This window comes from Corella eumyota, chromosome 2 (assembly GCF_963082875.1).
Source record: "Corella eumyota chromosome 2, kaCorEumy4.1, whole genome shotgun sequence".
Lineage (NCBI taxonomy): Eukaryota > Metazoa > Chordata > Ascidiacea > Phlebobranchia > Corellidae > Corella > Corella eumyota.
Window position 1 is genome coordinate 96,214 of NC_137491.1, and position 22,233 is coordinate 118,446.

The 22,233-nt window shown below is 33.3% G+C and overlaps 3 protein-coding genes across 4 annotated transcripts; all 3 read right to left on the minus strand.

Moving 5' to 3' along the window:
• Positions 1-654: 654 nt before the first annotated feature.
• On the minus strand, positions 655-3,719 carry LOC145742922 (cholesterol 7-desaturase nvd 2-like). The gene is made up of 9 exons (XM_082560764.1): positions 3,480-3,719; positions 2,948-3,142; positions 2,735-2,835; positions 2,322-2,510; positions 2,088-2,260; positions 1,902-2,018; positions 1,702-1,824; positions 1,347-1,520; positions 655-996 (listed from the first exon to the last, which is right to left on the minus strand). Exons 1-9 carry the CDS (start codon positions 3,563-3,565, stop codon positions 811-813), a joined length of 1,344 nt encoding a protein of 447 aa, XP_082416890.1. The 5' UTR covers positions 3,566-3,719; the 3' UTR covers positions 655-810.
• A 799-nt stretch (positions 3,720-4,518) lies between these two features.
• Positions 4,519-7,346, minus strand: LOC145744046 (cytochrome P450 7A1-like). The gene is made up of 7 exons (XM_082562141.1): positions 7,279-7,346; positions 7,010-7,150; positions 5,996-6,362; positions 5,651-5,936; positions 5,376-5,579; positions 5,128-5,306; positions 4,519-4,824 (listed from the first exon to the last, which is right to left on the minus strand). Exons 1-7 carry the CDS (start codon positions 7,344-7,346, stop codon positions 4,519-4,521), a joined length of 1,551 nt encoding a protein of 516 aa, XP_082418267.1.
• A 142-nt stretch (positions 7,347-7,488) lies between these two features.
• On the minus strand, positions 7,489-21,708 carry LOC145744155 (uncharacterized). 2 transcript variants are annotated; one of them, XM_082562272.1, is made up of 35 exons: positions 21,515-21,708; positions 20,934-21,060; positions 20,714-20,841; positions 19,664-20,435; positions 19,480-19,584; positions 18,968-19,070; positions 18,757-18,847; positions 18,591-18,636; positions 17,220-17,294; positions 16,752-17,159; positions 15,924-16,092; positions 15,584-15,837; positions 15,432-15,509; positions 15,160-15,363; positions 14,636-15,037; positions 14,410-14,494; positions 14,208-14,347; positions 13,787-13,870; positions 13,279-13,434; positions 12,914-13,111; positions 12,196-12,366; positions 11,707-11,853; positions 11,180-11,386; positions 10,878-11,027; positions 10,736-10,819; positions 10,408-10,623; positions 10,166-10,323; positions 9,900-10,061; positions 9,656-9,800; positions 9,430-9,591; positions 8,708-8,871; positions 8,558-8,636; positions 8,314-8,450; positions 8,201-8,245; positions 7,489-8,130 (listed from the first exon to the last, which is right to left on the minus strand). In XM_082562272.1, exons 1-35 carry the CDS (start codon positions 21,658-21,660, stop codon positions 7,851-7,853), a joined length of 6,078 nt encoding a protein of 2,025 aa, XP_082418398.1. In that variant the 5' UTR covers positions 21,661-21,708; the 3' UTR covers positions 7,489-7,850. The 2 variants fall into 2 exon arrangements, with proteins under 2 accessions (XP_082418398.1, XP_082418399.1); XM_082562273.1 differs by lacking the exon at positions 17,220-17,294.
• Positions 21,709-22,233: the final 525 nt, after the last annotated feature.

The window sequence follows — 22,233 nt, forward strand, 5'->3', positions numbered from 1 at the left end:
AACCACGATTAATTAAACAAGTGCAACATGTGGTTGACGAACATATTAAACATATGTCAGTTATTCATGTGAGGTTTTTAAAACTTTATTTGGAACCAGACTGACTTTAAAAATATTATTTCTAAACTAATTTGCGCTTAACTCAACTTTTTATCACTCCGAGATTTAAACTTAAATTTACTTTTAAATTTAAATTAATTGATTTGATTAATTAACTTAATAATTAGAATCGAACTAATTTTAGAAATTTGTTAAATTTTTGGCAGTCTGCCTAATTTTCTACGCCCAAAAAAGTTAAAATTCTTTAAATTCGCAACAATTGAACAATCGGACAATTATGATTCCATTGTCATCTTATTGTTATTAACAACAATTAAACTGAATCAGAATCTGATTGTCTTTTTTAACTTGATTGTCAAGAACAATAAGTTGATTGTTACGCATGCATTCGCAAAACAAACCTCGAATATTTCAACCTAGATGTAACCCGAGAGACCTCAAATTTACTCAACCATGTCACCTATTACGTCATAATGCTTGTTCAGCTAGAACAGTTGAACAACAATGACAAAGTTAGTTTATCCTCAAATTTTTTTTTTATTAATTTAATCCGATTTTGTTATTTCCCGACTAATTCCTTGTTTAGGTTTTGTCTGTTTATTACACGATAATACCCAACACAACTCTATGACGTCATAATTCCAAACACAATCGCGTTTACTAAGCAACAAAACAGAAATCACGGTAATATTTAAAAAAAATAAAAATAAACAACAGTTAATATTAAAAAAATTCAGTGAGTTGATGACGTCACCAATCAGTGACGTCAACGTTTCCGGGGTAAAATAATTTTCCTTCGTGATCAATCCTGGAACTTTTCTCCGAGTAGAATTGTTGATACCATCTTCTGTGACGTAACAAAGCCGATTCTTCCCTCACAAGTATGGGTTTGTTTATATAAGTTTTATTGTTCCACATCAAGATATCGCGTTCGATCTGTGACGACATAATAGAGAGTATTACAAGCATAGAATATTGAAACTTTCATATTTAATTAAGTTCATGTATATCGTTAACGCCAAGCTCAAGGGCAAAAAATGTTGCATTAGTGCGGCTCGAACCCGAGCGTGTGGCTGGAATAGTGTGTGGCACGACCACTATGCTGCCAAGGCCACTGTGCTACCATGACCACCATATTGCCATGGCCACCATACGCGAATGGCATGACCACCATAAGGGCAAATTGTGTAGCATTGGTGTCTCTGCCTCGACCAATATACCACACAACCAAACAGACAACATAAGAGACAACTTAAGAGGCAAAGCGCACACTAGCGGCGTCTAACCTGCGTAGTCTCCAGCAAGTAAAACAACTTTCCGAACCAATTTGGAATGTAAGGAGAAATATAAAAGTGGTGCGTCATAATCTGGGTCAAAGGTTGCACAGGAGTCACGTGCTGGATCATCAGACCGTAAAAGAAGGGCGCCCTCAAGTAGATGTGGACCACGCCCGGACCAATCTATTACGACGTCACAATCTTACATTATTACGTTTTAATATTACGCCATCAAAATGTAAAAGTTAAAATAAAACATTTGAACCTATTTAATTTTTATGTATAATGACGTCTCAACTCCCACCCAACATTTATTCAATAAAACAATGACGTCATATTATTATATTATTACGTCACAACGTACCTGAGTAATATTAAACTTGAGCAAAATAATCGGAATTTTGAAACCAAATATTTTAAGATGAATGTCGTCAGATAAGGACATCCGGGACACGTGCTTCTCAAGGTCACAAGGTCGCCAATCCGCCTGTGACGTTATAAGTTATTTATTATTAAATATAATTAATTTAGAATATTATAATAAGTGTAAGTGACGTCACAAACCTCGATTCCATGATTCGCGAGATCGTTGATGACAGAGTCTTTGTCTACGTCACTTCCGATCACGGGTTTGTGTAAATGTTGGAGGTGGTACAAGTCCGCGATGTTCTCCGGGATGTCCTACGTCATCATAAAAAGTTATTACGTCACAAAAACTAGTTGTTACAATATAAATATGACGTCACAAACTTGAATATGAACGTTGACCACGTGTTCGGTCCTTCCGACGTATTTAAGTTTGTTTATGACGTCATGACGAGGAACAATGTACTCGGGTGGTGTTTTGTCACAATGGTGCCACACGTATATGACGTCACTAACCTCACAACAATGCCACGTGTCGACAGAGACAAAAGATGGAACTGAAAAAAAAAATTAATTACAAACTAAAACTAATTAAAATTAATTAATTTTTCATTCCACCTTTCTCAGTGTATGGAACATCGACCAACTTTCCAGTTTTTCCCTCAAATTTCCATCCATGGAACGGACATTCCAGACAATCCCCCCTCACCCTCCCACCCAGCCCCATGTTCGCCCCCAAGTGAGGACAATACGCCCCCATCGCTCGGACGACGCCTCGCTTGTTTCGGAACAATGCAATTTGTTCACCTGCCAAAAACAACATTGTTAAAAATATTAATATTATTATGACGTCATTAGTAGATACAGTGTTCTTATTACGTCATAAATATGGCAACAACACGATCATTGTACTAATAAGAGCAACCGTTTGGGGTGAAAATATTTCTTATTAAAACGTTTTAAGTAAAACGATCCGAGAAATAAAGGAGACTAAACGAGAATTGGCTTTAATTATGACGTCACAAACTCACCGAATATTTGAACACTTTTAACTTGTTCTCTTTCTAAATCTTTCGAGTCAAGGATTCGGAACCAACCATTTGGAAACACTGGGGGGGTTTTCCCCGCCTTCCTGATTTAAATAAATTTTTATTTGGCAACATTGGAAATAATTTTGTTTAAAAATCAAATTTTCACATTTATGTCGTAACAGAGCATCTTTTTTATATTGTGACGTCACAAACCTTGTTACTTGTGCTTTAATAATCGATTCTTGTTTCGTTATTCTCTCATCTTGCTTAATGTAACCGCACGAACCGAGTCCTCGGTACAAGTTCAATGGTGTGAATATGACGTCATAAAGCCAGATAATGATGTAGCAGACGCACAGGGTAGAAATTAGGTTGAACAATGCGCAGAACAGAAACGTGACGTCATCGCTAAAATATTAAAAATTATTTTTTTTGTATATATCTTTATCCTCGATGTGGGAAAGTCAAATGCGCGACCTAAACATAAAGTAACATTAGTTACTCCGACCCAGTCTCGAGTCGCCTGTGGCAGTTTGCGTGATAATTATGCTGCTGATTAAATGCTGACTCAGCAGGAGTTTGTACCGTTGACTCAGCAGGAGTTTGTACCGTTGACTCAGCAGGAGTTTGTACCGCCTTACTCAAGGGTGCTACAACTTAGGAGCTGTGGGGATCAAACCCTAGACCTCATATAGCAAGTGTTCGGACCAATACCCCACGCTGCCGATTAATTATGACGTCATACCTGTTCTTTATTAATCCGAGGTAAAGTAGCGGAAACGACGAACAAACCAAAGATTTCAATTTGCTGATAATAATAAACGCCAACATGGCCTCACCTTAAAAAATTTTGACCTCACCTTAAAATCAAATTTTAATTTTTTATCTTTAAAATTATTTCTAAAACTACCAAGTCGACAATTTTCTTCGACTTTTATAACTTTTCCTTTCTTCCGTTTTACTTGTTCCTGTATTATGACGTAATAATAAAAATCGTTTAAAAACAATGACTCAGTCGTAAGTGTGATAATCGTGACTTTATAACCTGAATTATGACGTAAAAAAACAAATTTGACGATTTTAAACTTATCCGGTTTCCGCGTAGCGAAAATAATTTTTATTCTTAGATTTTTTAACCAAAAGTTTTTTTTATAAATTTTAAATTTACCGAAAATTAAAAACCCAAAACTTTTTGCCAAAATTTTTATCTTTGTGAAATATTCCAACTGCTTATATGACGTCATAATTAAGCAAACTGACGCGCGTTCTAATCTTAATAATCCCTTACAACAAACACAAACAACATCGAAAAATTAAAAATTATAATTATTACGAAATAATCGGATAGGTTCTATCTTATTATGACGTCACATGTAGCATACTGTCTTATTATGACGTCACATGTTTTGATTGTGAGGGCAACCACGGTCACTGGACCGTTTAACGCGGTTTCAGACAGTCTCGTCTACTCTGTCTTCGTTTATTTTTAGTTTAAAAGTTTTTTGGAATAAATCCCTGCTTTAAATTGCCCAAAACTTCAACTTTTTTTTACTTTTAATTTTTATTTATTAGAACTTGAATCAACTTAACCAAAATAAAACTTTATTGCCCCAGGATATTGTAAATATTTTTATTACGAAATTAGATTTAGTATCGGGCATCAGCATTATTATAATGACGTCATATGTTAAAAGTAACATTTTAAAAAACCTCTTTGTTAGAATCTTGTTAGTATTCTACTTTAAAAAAATTTTGTATTTAGATTTTAAACGTGGATTTAAAAGTTAAATTTTGACTGAAACTCGGGGTTTAATTTGAATTGAAACGTCTTGACTTGGAGGCATTACTCCGAATCCAAGATGAGTTAAGTCAAAGTCTGGTATAACTTTATCAATTAGAGAAATTTTATAGTTAACCAACAGATTGAGCGCTACGAGCTTAATTTCCATCACCGCTAGATGACGCCCCGGACACATGGATTTATGTAGGCCAAACGTAACGTTGATTAAAGATTTTGGGATTTTTTTTCCATTTTTTCGAAGTTTTTTCTGATTTTCAGCTTTCGTTGTGAAGCGATCATAAATGCATTTCTTAAATAAAAGATTTTCCAATAAATAAAACTGACAAAAAATATAAGATTCACAGACTACGTAAAATTTGTGGTGGTTAAAGAAACAAAATACGAGCGAAAAGGTTTCGGGTTCAAGTCGCGCCATTGCCACACTATTTGCCCCCGACCGGGCGTTTACAGATAGGTAAACACGTCACAACAGCACACCATTACCCGTTAAAATATAGAACCTTACAGCTTAAGGTAATACGTCGATAGAGTTGCTTTAAAACACCAACAATAAACCCCATAAGCACCGGTTTAAAACAAATATTATTACCACCTCTGGTTCTTCATAAATTTCCTTGTCCAAGTTTATAGCTGGAGCAAACACCAACACAAAATCCCCTCTCCTTAAATTAAAACTAGCACCGGTAAAAGTTTCTACTCTGACGTCATCCGTAGTTTTCCTCATGATCATGCTCGAACCAACCAAACGCGTGGTTTCACTTAAACAACTACCTACGTCATAATAAACGTAAATTACAAATGACTTCATAATTATAGACCAACCTCGTCACAATCACTTACTTAAAACTTGCAATTTGTTTAAATCTTTTCGCTCCAACGATTTCAACGACGACCCTGTGACGTTACAATAACGTTTAAACTCGTTGATGACGTTACGTATTGCGTCACAATAAGAGAAAAGGTGAAAAAGAAACCAGAATAAAGTGGGAGTTGTGTTAGCTTGGGCGGTCCACAGAAGCAACAACAAAGTCCGAGCTCTAGTTTCTAATTAATTGGTAATTAAAATTAATTAAAAATAAGTTTAACTTAATTGAACTTTCGATAACAACTCCTACCAGGTTCTGCGTTGTTTGTAATGACGTCACTGACCATTTGTGACACGTGACTTCTTCTCGACCAATCAACGTTCTTCAACATCTGGATAAGTTTCATCCGGGCTCTTTTACATCCGGGTAAGAGATGAATTGGAACGCGATCAACCAACAGCGCTGATTGGTTGAAATAAACCTCAAATACTTTGTAGAACGCATCATTATTGTCTTGTGACGTTATATCGGTGCCAAACAATACATCATGTGTGACGTCAAACATCACCTTCTTGCAGAAATCGTACAACTTCACCTGAAACAATTAATTCGATCGTCAACCATCCAAACAAGATCACAATGTTTGAAACCAACCTTTTTCTTTCCTTTTAAATGTCGTTGAATAGATCCAACTACAGCTAACTTTGCAACTTTAAATAACTCGTTTAATTGATTGGAACCTTGCAAGTTTCGTTTGATTAAAAACATCGTGTCCCGGGGGCGATTTGGGTTCGATTCCGGGGTCAGTTCGGTCTCCTGGTTTGATTTAACATTTGTTTCCGGTTCCAAGGTTAGGTCCGGCCCCAATAATTTCCGGCCCCTGCTTGAGTCCAGCTTCCCGATCGAATGAGGGTTTCCTACCATCCTAGTGGCAAAATCTTCAAGTATCTCCCGGTTCGCGAGGTCCCGGGTCCGCTCCAGCACCGGGATGTCCAGAGCATTCATGAACACGTGGACGCTCCTGAACATTGAAGGTTTAAATAAACCAGCAAACCCACTAACAACCACACAACTCACCATCCAGCTAAGTTCCATAACATGGAAGATTTAAATAAACCAGCAAACCAACTTACAACAACACAACTCACCATCCAGATAATTAAATAAACCAGCAAACCCACTAACAACCACACAACTCACCATCCAGCTAATTAAATAAACCAGCAAACCAACTTACAACAACACAACTCACCATCCAGCTAATTAAATAAACCAGCAAACCAACTTACAACAACACAACTCACCATCCAGCTAATTAAATAAACCAGCAAACCCACTAACAACCACACAACTCACCATCCAGCTAATTAAATAAACCAGCAAACCAACTTACAACAACACAACTCACCATCCAGCTAATTGAATAAACCAGCAAACCCACTAATAACAACACAACTCACCATCCAGCTAATTAAATAAACCAGCAAACCAACTTACAACAACACAACTCACCATCCAGATAATTAAATAAACCAGCAAACCAACTTACAACAACACAACTCACCATCCAGCTAATTAAATAAACCAGCAAACCAACTTACAACAACACAACTCACCATCCAGATAATTAAATAAACCAGCAAACCAACTTACAACCACACAACTCACCATCCAGCTAACTTAATGGTGAATACGTCACCAAATTTCCGCTGTAAATATCTCAGAAACTTCAAAGATTTTGACCCAAACTCAAAAGCTGACCCCACAAATGGAATCACGTGATTGACTAACGGGGGTTCACCGAATCGTCTATGATGTCATAATGTTAACTTGATAACTAACAATAAGTTACGTCACAATAAAAAGTAAATTTAAATTTGCTAACTTTATAATCAAATAATTCTTGTGACGTAATAAGTTTAACTATGACGTCATACCTGGCGCGTCTGCGACGAAGCATCACTAGGAAGATAAGATTAATAAAAATAAGAAACTCGGTCAACATTTTTTTCACTTAAACTGAAATTAAAACTGAACATCGTCGACTCTGTGCACTCAGTTCAACTTAAAACAATTCTAATTAAGACCACGTGACCTGATGACACGTGACCTTCATTTGTTTACAAGTTAAAATATTTTATTCCAAGTTTTGAAGAACACTTTAAAAGAAACGTGACGTTAACATAGCTGACGTCACAATGGAAGCAAGAACAACTGGAAACAATTGTTACGTCACTATAATGTTCGAAATAATAAAAGGGTAAAATGTAAAAAGTCCAAAAATAAATTCTAAATTACCCAAAACACGTTTTAAATGACGTCATTTTGAAGTCAAGTTATGACGTAACAGTTATCGTTATTTGTAGTACAATAATACGGTCTACCCCGTGACCTATGACGTCACATGACGTAAATAGAAGGTAAATTATGACATAACAAGAATAACCCTTTTCCCGTGACATCATATAAACAACAATTATGACGTAATAAGTTATAACAAATTATGACGTCATCGGCGTGGCATGTAGCCGGTATAAACATAACCGGGGTGATTGGGGTTAACTCCTCGCACGTGAGAAGTGAAATTAGCCGAGGTCCCGGGTTGATTTGGGGCTTGGGGTGAGGGCCGGGAATAGTGCGGGGCTCGAGGGAGGTTTTGTTGCCTTAAAGGGGGAAGTGGGTTTGGGGGCCAAGGGTGACGGGGTCTTACATACTGGGGCTGGAATTTGAACGAGGGTTTAAAAGTTTTGGGGTCCGACTTCTGGGTGTAAACATTCTGGGTTTGTTTCCTAAAATAAAATATCCTTAGTTACTCACAAATTAAACACTCAACTGAGTTAACTCAAAGTTAAAACTTACTTATCCATGGCAAACTTGAGTTGCTTGATCTTCTGGATAATAAAACTAAAACAAAATTAAATTATTTAAAATTTCTCAAAATATTTTGAACTCTAATTTGTTGAAATAAAAACCTCCTGGTTGAGTTCAATCTGGCGATGGTTAATTTGTTCTCAAATCTGATCTCGTAAGCTTTATCCCTGATGAGATGGTCCTCGATCTCCGGGTTAATTGTCTTCAACCTCAACATTATTAAAGCAACATCATCGTCCTTGGAAGAAATAATTTTTAACTAATTAGTAAATAACAATGTTAATTGAATATAAAACTTAATTTTGACATTTTATAATTGAACAAATTGGCACAGAATTTATTTACTTTGTATTTCTCCTGATATTCCGCGTTATTCCTTAATTCTTGTTCAGCTAATTCGTTCAATTTAACCAGTGTTGGCAATCTGTTAATTAAAACATAAATAATAAAATCTTGTTTTAAAATTAACACTTTTGAAAACTATTTAAAACTGACGGATATTTGTTAAATGGGTTGTCTATGACGTCATATTTCCTCTCTCTGTCGTATTCATCCCACGCGACCCTTCGTTCCGCCTCAGTGAGTTCCTCGTTAACCTGGTGGTCCAACAATGAATCGTGTTCGTGAAGCTTAACAATTAGACTCATTGTCTTCGTGTTCTAAAATATTATGATGTCATAAGTATAAGACAATAAATGCACATTAATATTACATTATTTACTGTGACATCATAAGCTTACAATACACTAACTATGACATCATAAGCCAACAATAAACCAACTATGACATCATAAGCTTACAATGAACCAACTATGACATCATAAGCTTACAATGAACCAACTATGACATCACAAGCTTACAATGAAGCAACTATGACATCATAGGCTCACAATGAACTGACTATGACATTATAAGCTCACAATAAACCAACTATGACATCATAAGCTTACAATGAAGCAACTATGACATCACAGGCTCACAGTGAAGCAACTATGACATCATAGGCTCACAGTAAAGCAACTATGATATCATAAGCTCACAATGAACCAACTATGACATCATAAGCTTACAGTGAACCAACTATAACATCATAAGCTTACAGTGAAGCAACTATGACATCATAGGCTCACAATGAAGCAACTATGACATCATAAGCTTACAATGAAGCAACTATGACATCATAAGCTTACAATAAACCAACTATAATAAGTTTAAACCTCTAATAGTCTAGCAAGCAAGTTGTCGGACGGCACAGGAAGAGAATTTTGAGGATTTCTGTCGGGTTTGAACGAATAAAGTTCGGAAATATCATTTGCAGTAAAATGTCGTTCAATTTGTTGTTCATCGACGACTCGGAACGCCAACGATTGTTTCACAATCTAGAATTAAATAGAATTATGTTATCAGCGCGATCAATTTAAATTTTGCCACAAAAGTGAAAACCTGTCGTTCATAGATTTTCTCCTCCATTGTTCCTTGTGCAACGAAGCGGTAAACAAAACATTTTTTTTCCTGACCAAATCGGTAGATCCGGAAGATCGATTGAACATCGTGGCTTGGATTCCAAGAAGCATCAAAGATAATAGCTCTGTGATGTCATAATAAGAACATTAGGTACTGTGATGTCATAATTGAAAGAAAGCAACAAATTGAGGTTTTAAAAATAAATCCTCATCGAGAATCGAACCTGTTAGCTCCGATCAAATTAATCCCGATCCCTCCAGCTTTGGTTGAAATAAGGAACAATCTGGCCCTCTTATAGGAGCTAGAGTTGAACATGTTGATGTACTGGTTCCGTTTGTCGCTCTTGGTTGAACCGTCCATGCGGAAGTAGTCAGTTCCTGGGTGCCTGGAGTTGGAAAGGGTTTAAAAAAGATTTACCCAAAATATCACCTCTAAAACTTAACTTCAATAATGAAAATCATATATTTGAGTAATTTGTCACCATCTTACCACTTCTTCCACTTATCCTTGATGACATCACGAGGTCCCTTTGTGACATCACGGAGGACTTCTTCTATGAGGTCGAGGGTGATCAGGGATTGCGAGAAGAGGACGACTTTATCCTCAACCTCATATGAAGCTCGGAGGATCTCCAACAACAACGAGATCTTCAAATAAATAAAATAATTATTAAAATAATTAGTCAAAGTGTTTTAATTAAAAAATAATTTTAAAATGTTTATTAATAAAACCTTTCCACTATGCTCGATAGCTTTGCATAGATTTGGGTCGTTCGGCATGACTGATTCGAACCAATCAGCTTTCTCCCCCCCAGTGGCACCCTCCAGCAGCATTAACCTTGAGATAAGGTCACCCTTCTCCACACACCCTACGGTTGAACCCCCCTTAATTGTGATGAGTCTTTTAAGCTCGTTCACAGATTTAAATTTGAGGTTAGACTCGTTGAACTGAAAAAAATGAATTTTAATTTTTTTTAAAGCTTTGATTTTTTTGTCAAACTTTGACCAAAAATGTTTCATAAATTTTGCCTCAGACTTGAAATTTTAAGTTCAAAATCACCTTCTCCTTTTTCTCTTCATCCCCAGTTGTTTCTTCTTCTAAGTCCTCATCATTTATAAAATTCCGAATATCTTCCTTGTCGTCCTACATACAAAGTTAAAAAGTTAAATAAGGTCAAATATGATCATAAGTTATCACAAACCTCATTTTCCTTCCTCTGCTGGAGGAGCTGGAGAGCTTTTGGATGACAAACAACAAGGAGTAAGTTGTTGAAATCTTGGAACAAACATCCTTTTCTTCCTTGGATCACCGAACATTTGTTCACCTTCAAGTAATGCTCGTACAAGCGAATCTAAGACAAACACATACAAGATAAACTATAAAATAGTTATATACAATTATTGTTCAAAATTTAACTGTAAGTTAAATCTTTATAAAACAATTTCAAAAGTTTAATTTAAATTCACAATTTTATTAGAGAAGAAAACAAATTTAATTTTAAACCTGTAGTGGACTAAGTCTCACACTGAGAACATACTCGAACTTGGGAGGAAGATGACCTCGTAGACACTCCACATCTTTCCTCTGCACACATCCCGACAACATCTCGTGGAGGACATGGGATCGCTTCTTCATGAGGTGGACATCACTTTTGGTTGAATCGACATGTTGTCCGTTTAATATTGGGTTGGTAAACCGGTTGTTGAACTCCTGCAACATTTAATAATTTGTTACCAAATAATGTTAAATTAATGTTCTGTTATGGCTGTATACAAGATGAACATTAACTCTCCAGGCTACATTTTCACTTATTATTTTGGTTATTATTAAATAAACTTGCCATAAAATATAGCTGCAACAAAAATTTGCCAAAAACAGAATTCTTTTTATTGTAAAAAACTTTAAATTTGGCATATTTATTTGCCAATTTAACCTTTTTAATAATGTTAACTTATCATGATTCACTGTAGTTAATATAAGAATGATAAGAGCTTGTTATACAGAGTAACACAGAGTTGAACACATCTTACCGTGATTGAGCCCAACAACTTGGGTTTAATGAACGAGACCATGCAATGGTATTCAATCAAGTTGTTCTGCAGAGGAGTCCCGGTTAAAACAATTCTTCTTCTGGTTTTAATCTGGTTCACAAGTCCTGAAAGGTTGGTTTTACTGTTCTGTAGAAGCAATTGTAACTAAGTTTAAGTTATAAAGATGCAACAAAGATAGAGTCATCAGCAAAATACCAATAGGCTAAGCAAAGGGAGGTTTTTAAAATTGATAAACAATTAGAGTATAAAGTTGGTTTAATACCAGAAATAAAAATAAATACTTTCATTACTATCAAAAAGTACTAGTAATGGTTTGGCATAGTCCCCTTTAAAATATAGATAGTTGCATCAAGGCACCACTAACTTCAGTTTTATTTAAATTATAAAAGCATATATATTGGACCTACAAATATATTGTCCACTAAGCTTTATTTAAATATAGATTTAAAAAAGTTAAAACTTATTTACTTTAATAATATGGCCCTCATCACAAACCACCACATCGGGTCCTGGATCTTGAAAAGTTTTGTGAAATTCCTCAGAATATTTCGTCTGCCGAGACTTCCTGTTGTTGGAGGAGCACAAGATCCGGAACAAGTTGTAGCCACAAACCATCACTCCTCCTCTTCTCTGCCATTTCTGTGGAAGAAGACAGGTTTGTAGAAATAACAGTGATGTTGCAAAACTCAGGTGCAAAAACATACAACAATTAATTCGTGATATGACCAGTTTAGGATTAGTTTTAAAAAAATCAAGTTTAAAAAAACATAAAAAATAATTAAAGTTCTTACTAAAAGTTGCTACTTTAAATTCCCTACTTTAAAGTATACACTAAAAAGTTCCCACTAAAAGGTAATACTAATAGTGTCTACTTAAAATTTCTACTAAAAGTTTTCTACTAAAAAAATTTTACTAAAAAGTTTTTACTAAAAAGTTTCTACTAAAAAGATCCTACTAAAGGTATTCACTAAAAAGTTCCTACTAGTTCCTGCTTAAAAGTTCCTACTTAAAGTTCTTACTTAAAAGTTCCTACTTAAAAGTTCCTACTTAAAAGTTCCTACTTAAAAGTTACTCCTTAAAATTTCCTACTTAAAAGTTTCTACTAAAAAGTTCCTACTAAAAAGTTCCTACTAAAAAGTATCTATTAAAAAGTATCTATTAAAAAGTTTCTACCAAAAGTTCCTACCAGTAACATCATGCACCGATCATGGTTGGTTTTGGTGTCAACCATATTGTAAATGTTAACCACCCCAGAGCGATTGCCGAGCCAGAGCCGGAACTCGTGGCACCAGTTCAACACGGTGCCCAGAGGACACAACACCAACGCTGTTTGGATCTTGGGTAAATGGGGGGTTTTCAGTAGGGTGTGAAGAAAAGCAATCACCTGGGTAAAGTATTTAGAGTTTAATAAAAAAATTAAGTTCTAGTTTTATGTTTTATAACAACTAAAAAAAAGAAAAATTAGTTAAAACTTTTAAAAGAGGTTTTTGTTCAATGTTTCTGTTTAAAATCTACATTTTTTTGCAAAAATCAAAGAAATTGTTTAAAAACCTGTAAAGTCTTCCCAAGACCCATACAGTGAGCTAATATACAACCATCTCCCCTCTTCTTATTTGCCGACTTGATATTTTCGATAACATTCCTCCACAAAAACTTGATTCCATCGATCTGATGATCCTTTAACACTCTGACCAAGCTTGGATGAACCTAAATTAAAGTTCTGTAGCTGATATTTTGAAAACTTTTAGCCATAAGTTGTTTAATAACAATGAAATAATGTTGGGGTATTGTCAACCCAGTCTCAAGCTTGTTTAATAATCAGGTTTATTGACCTTCTTACATGGCAACATTTTTCATACTTTTACCTGCATACCACAAAAGGCAGTTTTTTTTATCTTAAATGTTGATAATCAGAAGAAATACAAATAAATCTAATAGGCTCCATTATATATAAATTATAAGTTGTTGCATAATTAACTTAATTACTAAGACTTGGTAGAAGTAAAACTTAATTAAAGAAGGATCTAGCGTAGAAGTTTTAACCCATTTAAAGAGTTACCTCAACTAATGGGGTCTTGGAGAGAATTAATCGGGCCGTGATATGTTTCTTGGCGGGAGAACTTTCATCTTCAATCACCACAACCTTACAATATAACAACTTGATTTTAACCAATACAACCTTTCAAACAACTTGGGTTATTATACTTTTAACATCTTTAGCTCAATAAGTAGGATAACTCTACACCATTTCACTAATGGAGATATTCCCTAAAACCTAAATTTTGAAAATGTTATTTTACCAAGATTTTAATCTTGAAGAAAATGTCTATTTTCTAATTTGGGTTTGATGCATGGGTAAATACCCAAATAATTTATATAAGCCAACAATGAGCCCCTTTACCCCATGAAACCCCAAAACCCATTTTATTTTAACCCTTATTGTCATTTATATAAATGATTAAAACAACCCCCAACCCAACCTCCTGATCATCTTCGTTTATCCTACTCCGCCTCTTTCTTTCCTCTTTCTGAGCTTTCCTCGTGTCTTTACTCACTCCCTCATCACCGATGATCTTCCGGATGTTGCGACGACCTTTCTTCTTTTCATCCAAATCAGATTCTAATAAAATTTACAATTTTTTAAACTTAAATAATTTTTAATTGTTAAAACGTTTTACAAACCATTTGAATTACTTTCTTCCTCAGATTTCTTGACCAAAATCCTTTTTCGCTTTTTTGTTTTTTTCCACAAAAACTTCTTACTTTCCTGTTTTAAAACCATTTCAGTTAAAATTCTAATTAACCACTCAATATTTTATTTTCCAAATAAACTGTAAATTGTTGGGGTTCAAAAAACTTAATTAAAACTAAAACTTAAAAACACTACAAAAAATTTTTTAAAACTTACCGAGAAGTCGTCTCCACTGCTCGAGAATTCTCTTTTGACGAAAGAATTTAATTTTGTTTGTTTAAATTTTGGGAAATCTGTTTCACTGTTTTCATCGTCGGTTATTATTATAAAATTGTTAGTTTTCCTCTCAGCATTATCTCTTGTTTTCTTATTATTTTTATTGCTCTTAATGTAATTGTTATTTTTTTTATTGTTGTTTTCATTGTTTTTGTTGTTTTCATTGTTTTTATCGGTGTCATTGTTGTCATGGTTTTTATCATTGTTAACAATGTTGTCATTGTTGTCATTGTTGTCCACATCACAATGATGATTGTCATCTGAATGACCTTCAACATCAATGACCTCACTTGAACTTTCTTCCAGAACAAAAATCCCAAGTTTCGAATTAAGATCGATTTTCTGAAAAATATTAAACAAAAAAATTTTAAATATTTAAAAATAAAAATAGAAAACTTTTAAAAAAATTAATCCCGAAAAAAAGTTTTACAAAATTTAGCAAAAACCAAACCAAATATTCAAACCTTGATATTCACTCTCACATCTTTCATATTAGATAAAAGAATTGATTCAGAATTTGACCCCTGGGTTGACCCCTTGTCATTCAAATCTAACCCCAGGTCACTTAAACTTGACCCTGAGTCACTTGACCTTGAATCAAGGTCGTTGAGTTTATTTTTTGAGGTTTCATCGTGAAAAAGTTTTCTTCGTTTTTGTCGCAATTGATTCTGGTAAAATTAAAAGAAATTTTAAAATGAAAAAATACAAAATTGGTTTAAATTAAAAAAGTTTTTACCCTTTCGGTTGAACTCTTTCGTTTATTTGAAGTTTTTGGTTTTTCAAAATTTTTTTTTTCATTGCTGGATAATTTTACCTAAAAAAAGATAATATTAATTTTAATCTGATATTATAAAAAATAAAAAGTTTTTGAAATAATTTTTAGCTTACCTTTAACAAAGGATTTCGATAATTGTTCTTTTTTTCATGTTTAGATTTCTGTTTATCATCATTGTTATTATCATCGGCATTCTCCTTAATATGTTCGCTATCTTCGACTTTATCCTCAATGTGTTCGCTATCTTCGACTTTATCCTCAATGTGTTCACTATCTTCAACTTTATCCTCAATGTGTTCGCTTTCTATGACTTTATCCTTAATATGTTCGCCAACTTTTTTGGAATTTTCAACAATTTTTTTAAAATCTGGATGAAATTTTACAGAAACATTAACCTTTAATAATAAATTAAATTTTTTTTAGTTTTAAAGTAAAATAAATCTGAATAAAAACCTTTTTTGTCGATTAATTCGTCAATATCGGAATCCTTAAAATCTGTCGAATCATCGGAATGAATATTCTCATTCTGTGAAGCAAACTCATTTATTGTGACATCATCATTCATTGTGACATCATCGTTCATTGTGATGTCACTGTTTTGTTTGTTTTTCTCTGGAGTGTTCTAATAAATTATTTAAAATATATAAAAAACTTATTTATCCTCGACATGAAAAGTTAAACATAGAGTAACAACAGTTACCCCGAACCAGTCTCGAGTTACCTGTAGCAGTTTGGGATATTATAGATTATAATTGCCCGATAATTATCCTGCTGATTAAGTGTTGGCTCACCAGGAGTTTATACCGTTTATAGCGCCTTACTCAAGGAAGATTAAACCCACAAGCTAATGTGGTGAAGCTAGTTTTCTTACCACTACACCACGCTGCCGTTTTTTTAAATCAAAGCTGAAACTTTTTCATGGCGCTATGATGTCATAGTGAACAAATTTCCTCAATTTGGAAAGGTCAACTTTACAGCCTTAACCATAGTAACATTAGTTACCCAGACCCAGTCTGAAGTTGACTTTGGCAGTTTGAGATAATATTGATTATAACAACCCGATAATTATGCTGCTGGTATTGACCCTGCAAACATCATGGAGGTAGTGGGGATCGAAACAAAGACCTCATGCAGTGAAGCCAAGTGTTCTAACCACTACACCGCGTCAATATTAAATCTAAAGTTTAAATTAAATTTGTTTCTGGCAACAGTGATAACTAAACTAGGACATTAATTAAGTGTTTCCTTAGTTTAATAGAACATCACATAAATAAATTAAACCTGGGACATTGAGAACTTCTGACAGTCTGAGTCGTCTGATGGCTGTGAAGATTCCGAGTCAGATTCAAAAATTATTCGACGACCTTTCCTGAACCCTGGTGACCTTGTAGTCGACATTTTAACCTTGGATGACCTTGTGTTTATCGGAGAAAGATCAAAGTCAGAGTCTGAACACTCAATGTCACTATTTTCACTTGAAATTATCTCTTTATCCTTAAATTTACTGATATTTGATTTTGTAATTGGTTGAGTGATTTCATCAATTGTGATGTCACTATCATTGTCTATGATGTCATCATTATTAATTTCTTTATTAATTTGTGAATCTTTGTTGATGTCATTATCATGTGGTTGTTCAACTACTGTGACATCATTATTATTTTCACTAAAATTTTCATCGATTGAATCCTGAAAATAAAAAAAGTTTTTTTAATAAATTTAAAATGTTTAAAGTTAAAATAAAATTACCGAAGAAGGTTGGAAAGAATTTCTTTTTGAGGAGTCTGTGTCAAAATAATCGCTGATGTCTTCGTTATTGGGTTTCTGTGAATAATGGCAAGTTAAACTAATTAAAGTTCATTATCAGAGTTAAACATTGAAAAGTTTATAATTTATAATATCCCAAACTGGGGCGACATTACGAAACTTGTTAAGTTAACGATCTCGTTAGTTTTACGTCATTAGCGAGCAAGAACGTCCGTTAGCGAGAATCGGTATTACGAAACAAAAAATGTCACTTTTAACGAACGAGAAAGCACAAAATTTAGCGAGTAGAATTTACCGTTCGTTAACTTAGCGAAGAGTATTTTGCCTTGATTTTTGCAATGTTAAATATTGAAAATATATTTGCGATACATAAATACTTACATGTTATTTATAAATTTTAAAAATAAATTTTAAAATAGCTAAATAAATGCCTTAAAATATCTATAAATATTAGTATTTAAATTTATTAACTAAACTATCGGCCATATGTAATTTATCTTTTGGTAAACCCAATAAATGTAAAGTAAACATGTATTTTAAAATAGTTTATATTAACAAAGTGCAAATGTATGTGGACTATGATATCAACAATTGGTTTAATCTTTCAGCGTTGCTTTCTCGTACGGATTTTTAAAAGTTGTTAGAGACAAAATGTTTTATTTGTTTGATACAAGTGTATAAAATAGTTGTTTTGTTTTGTCAAGTAAAGCGATTAAACATCATTCTTACCATAAAATATAATAACCGTATAAGTTTTTACTGTCATTTTGAAAATGACAGTATAAAAGTACCTTCACGGATATGGGCGGCATTACAAAACTCGTTAATTTAAATTTAACGATCTCGCTAATGTGTCAAAATTTAACGAGCTATCTCGCTCGTTAACTAAATCAGTAATACGAAACCACCTAGTTCGTTAAAAATAAGAGAGTGCAAAAGAAGGAATTTTGAGCTACGCAAATTGACGTTTTCTTACGTTAACTTAACAAGTTTCGTAATGCCCCCCATGATGTAATATCGCCGCTTTGATGTAGCCCGTAATATTGTGTAAAAACATAAGAAACAGCACTTTGATGAAGCCGGTAATATTGTGTAAAAACGTAAGAAACGTCAATTTGCGTAGCTCAAAATCCCTTCTTTTGCACTTTCTTATTTTTAACGAACTAGGTGGTTTCCTAATACCGATTTAGTTAACGAGCGAGATAGCTCGTTAAAATTTTGACGCATTAGCGAGATTGTAAATTAAAATTAACGAGTTTCCTTTTCACATTTCACAAGTATCCAAAAAATTTAATTAAATTTAATAATGCAAATGATTAGTAAATAAAGCAAATAAATTAAATTTTTTTTTACCTTTTTAGATAAGGGTGAAGAAAGTTTTTCCTTTATTAAATTTCTCCTAAAAAATTAAAACTTTTGATTAAAATTAAAACAATAGTTTATAAGTTTTGAATTTAACTACATTATTAAAAAAAGATTTAACAAAACAAATTTAAACAGAATCATTTTAATAAGTTACTCTTTTCTTGTTTTATGAACTTTTTTCTTTTTAGAAAAGTTGAAACCGAGCAAAGAAGATGAACTCGAGTTCAAATCATTTTCTTGCGAATCTTAAAAAAATTTTTATTTAATTTGTGGCATTTAAAAAAAAAAATTAAAACATAAAACTAAATTCCGATTTTACAGTTTTAAATATCCAAATAATAGTAAGATTATGACTTCATAATTACCTGTATTTTTGGGAAGAATGTTAAGATAAATATTTAAGTTTTCCACTAGAAACGAAACATTTTTACGAACTTCGTTTATTCCTTTTTTATTTAAACTAGAATTCTAAAAAAAAAATTTTTAACATTTTTAAAACAAATTGTAAGTAGAAAAAAGATAAAAGTGTTTCAAAATATAATTAAAAATTAAAGACCACCATGAGGTTGTGAGTTTAATCCCCACTGTACTCATTCATACTGTAGTGCCCTTGAGTAAGGCGATATAAACTATATAAACTCCTGCTGAGCCAGCACTTAATCAACAGCATCATCATCGGGCAATTATAATCTATAATATCCCAAACTGCCACAGGCAACTTGAGACTGGGTCGGAGTAACTGATGTTACTTAAAGTTGAGGTCATACATTCGACCTTCCGACATCGAGGATAAATGTATACACAAAAAAAGTTAATTTTTAAATTTTAAATAAAAACTAAAAATCTTGAAACTTAATTAAACTTTTATTATTTTAACCTCTTTATCTCGCTGATAAATATCTTTAAACTGACAAATAAAATCCAAAACTTTTTTGTTAATTTCCACCAATTCTTCACAACACTTCGAACTCCAGGGATCCATCTTAAAAAAATAATTATTATTAATTTTAATTAATTAACAATTCATTAATTATTTTATTTAATTAATAAAAAATACTTACATCATCTTCGATTATATTGGTTTCAGTGTTGGTGTCTTTTGGATGGTTTTTATCGATATGGTTGTTATCAGATTGGTCTTTTTGGTTTAAATTTGACTGGTTGTCATTTGTATGATTTAAACCAAGCTGAGATGAACTAGGATGGTTTATTTCAGTTTGGTTTGTGTTTAAATGGTGCTTTTTAGAATGGTTCTGTGCAAAGGTGTCAGCATTAGATTGGTCTGAGTCAGATTGGTCCTTTTCAACAATATGGTTAGTTTCAGAATGGTCCTTTTCGAGATTATGGTTAGTTTCAGAATGGTCCTTTTCAAGATTATGGTTAGTTTCAGAATGGTCCTTTTCAAGATTATGGTTAGTTTCAGATTGGTCTTTTGCAATATTGTCGTTCTGGTTTATTTCAAGTTTGCTGGTTTTTAATTGGTTTAATTCTACAGACGTTTTTCTTGCACAAACTTTTCGATTATTAGTATGGAATTGGTTATTATTTAAATGATTATCGTTTGGATGGTTTGAATTGTTGCCATTTGTTTTAATATGGTCCCCAGAGTTACCCCTTAATGAGAAGTTGGTTTCTTTTTGTTCGCTCTGTTTGGGCTGAGATGAAACCGAGTCATTGGACATGGAATAAAACATTTCGATTGCTTGTTCCACCTTGTAATAATATTCCACTTTATTCGACAACACTTGGGGGCGACAAACAAAACATTTCCACTGATCGGACTTCAGGATTTCGCTCGCTTCTTTTCGAGTAAAGTTTCCTCGAATGCAACCTCTGTGAGAAAACATTAATTAGTTAATTACATTTGAATAATCAAGTTAATTACATTAAAATTTAACCAAAGATCTTTAGTCTTACTCAAGATGTTTTATCTTAGGGCTTACTCAAGATGTTTTAACGAGCTAGCAGTTAAAATTAAACCTGGATTTCAGGTCTTACTTAAAAAGTCTACAACATACCATTGATGGGAATTAGGCTTAGAACCTCAGGGCTTACTTAAGAATGCTACAACATGCCAGCAGCGAGAAATAAACCCAAAACCATAAACTTACTTGCAAAAACAATTTGAGCAATCGTCGCAAAGAACCAAGTTCCCCCCCTGCCCACACCAGCGACATTGTTCGTCGATATTGTCATCATCTTGGGTAAAATCCCCAGATTCATAAAATGAATGGCAACCCTGGGAAATTAAAACAATTCGTAATTAAAAAGAAAACTTTTGGCAACACCAAAGTTTAAAATATTCAATAAAAAAAACTCAATTAAACCAACCTTGCACACCAAAACTTTCAACACCGGATGGCAGTATATTTGTTTTTTACTTGTGATATTTATTTGGTTTCGACAAACTGTACAGATTATTCGATCTTTCAGAATTTTCGGCATTTCAACAAAAAAACTAAATAAATAGAAAATATATAAATGAAATATTCTATATTCTTAATGCAAAACATTCATTTCTTTATTAAAAACGTTAATAGCAACACCTTGATAAAGTTGTTACCACATATACTAAGGGCAGTGTAAATAGTAAAATTTTTGGCTTTGCTACAGAAAGTCTGGAGTTCGATTCTTACTGCTTCCATGCTAAAATAAGGCCATAAACGGTATGAACTCCTGCTAAGCCAATATTTGATCAGCAACGCAATTATCGGGCAATTATAATCTATAATATCTCAAACTGACAAAGACAACTTGTGACTGGGTCGGGGTAACAAATGTTACTCTATGTTTATGTCGCGCATTTGACTTTCCCACATTAAGGATAAAGATATATACAAAAAATTGAGATAATGAAAACTGGTGTTATTTAACATTTAAATAAATGACTAATGAAAAAACTATTTATAAACCTTTGTCGTGATTTACTTCCTTTTTTGTTCAATCTTTTAGCAGAATCACAAAACATTCCAGCAAACTCCGGACCTTTAAATTTATCTTTTGGAGGAGCTTCTGGCATCAAAACAAACGTTTCATTGTCTTCAGTATATGACGTCATAGTTCCAACAAATTAAACCAAAAATCGCTAATTAAGAGATTTCTTTTTAGTTAAACATATTATATTAGAATACCATCTAACCATAAACTCTTTAATATTAAATTTACGCAATTTAGTCACAACTCCAGTTTATATCAAGACCCTTGCTTTACTCGTTGTTCATTGCAAGTAAGTCTTTTTAAACAAAATGTAAACAAACTTTAATCTCGCTAATTATTCCAGATTTTGCTTAATTTTATTTTTTTCCCCTAAAACGGAGATCGTGATTTTTTGTGGCAAAATAAGAAATGTGACAAAAATTAACGTGTCACCAAAATGATTAACTTATTTCCTTAAACTTTAAAACAAAATATAACTAAATGTTTAAAAAATAACATAGATTAACTTTTATCTTATAAAATTATTTTGGTTTAATTAATTTTTTTTACTTTAAAAATTAATGTTGTCGCCTCTACACGTATGGCCTGTGGCCTCTATATTTACCACCCAAAGTTAAAGCAAGTAGACTAGATGAGTTTTTACAAAAATTTGTGCAAGAAAGTTTAAGAGACATCCACGTTATATCGATTTTAT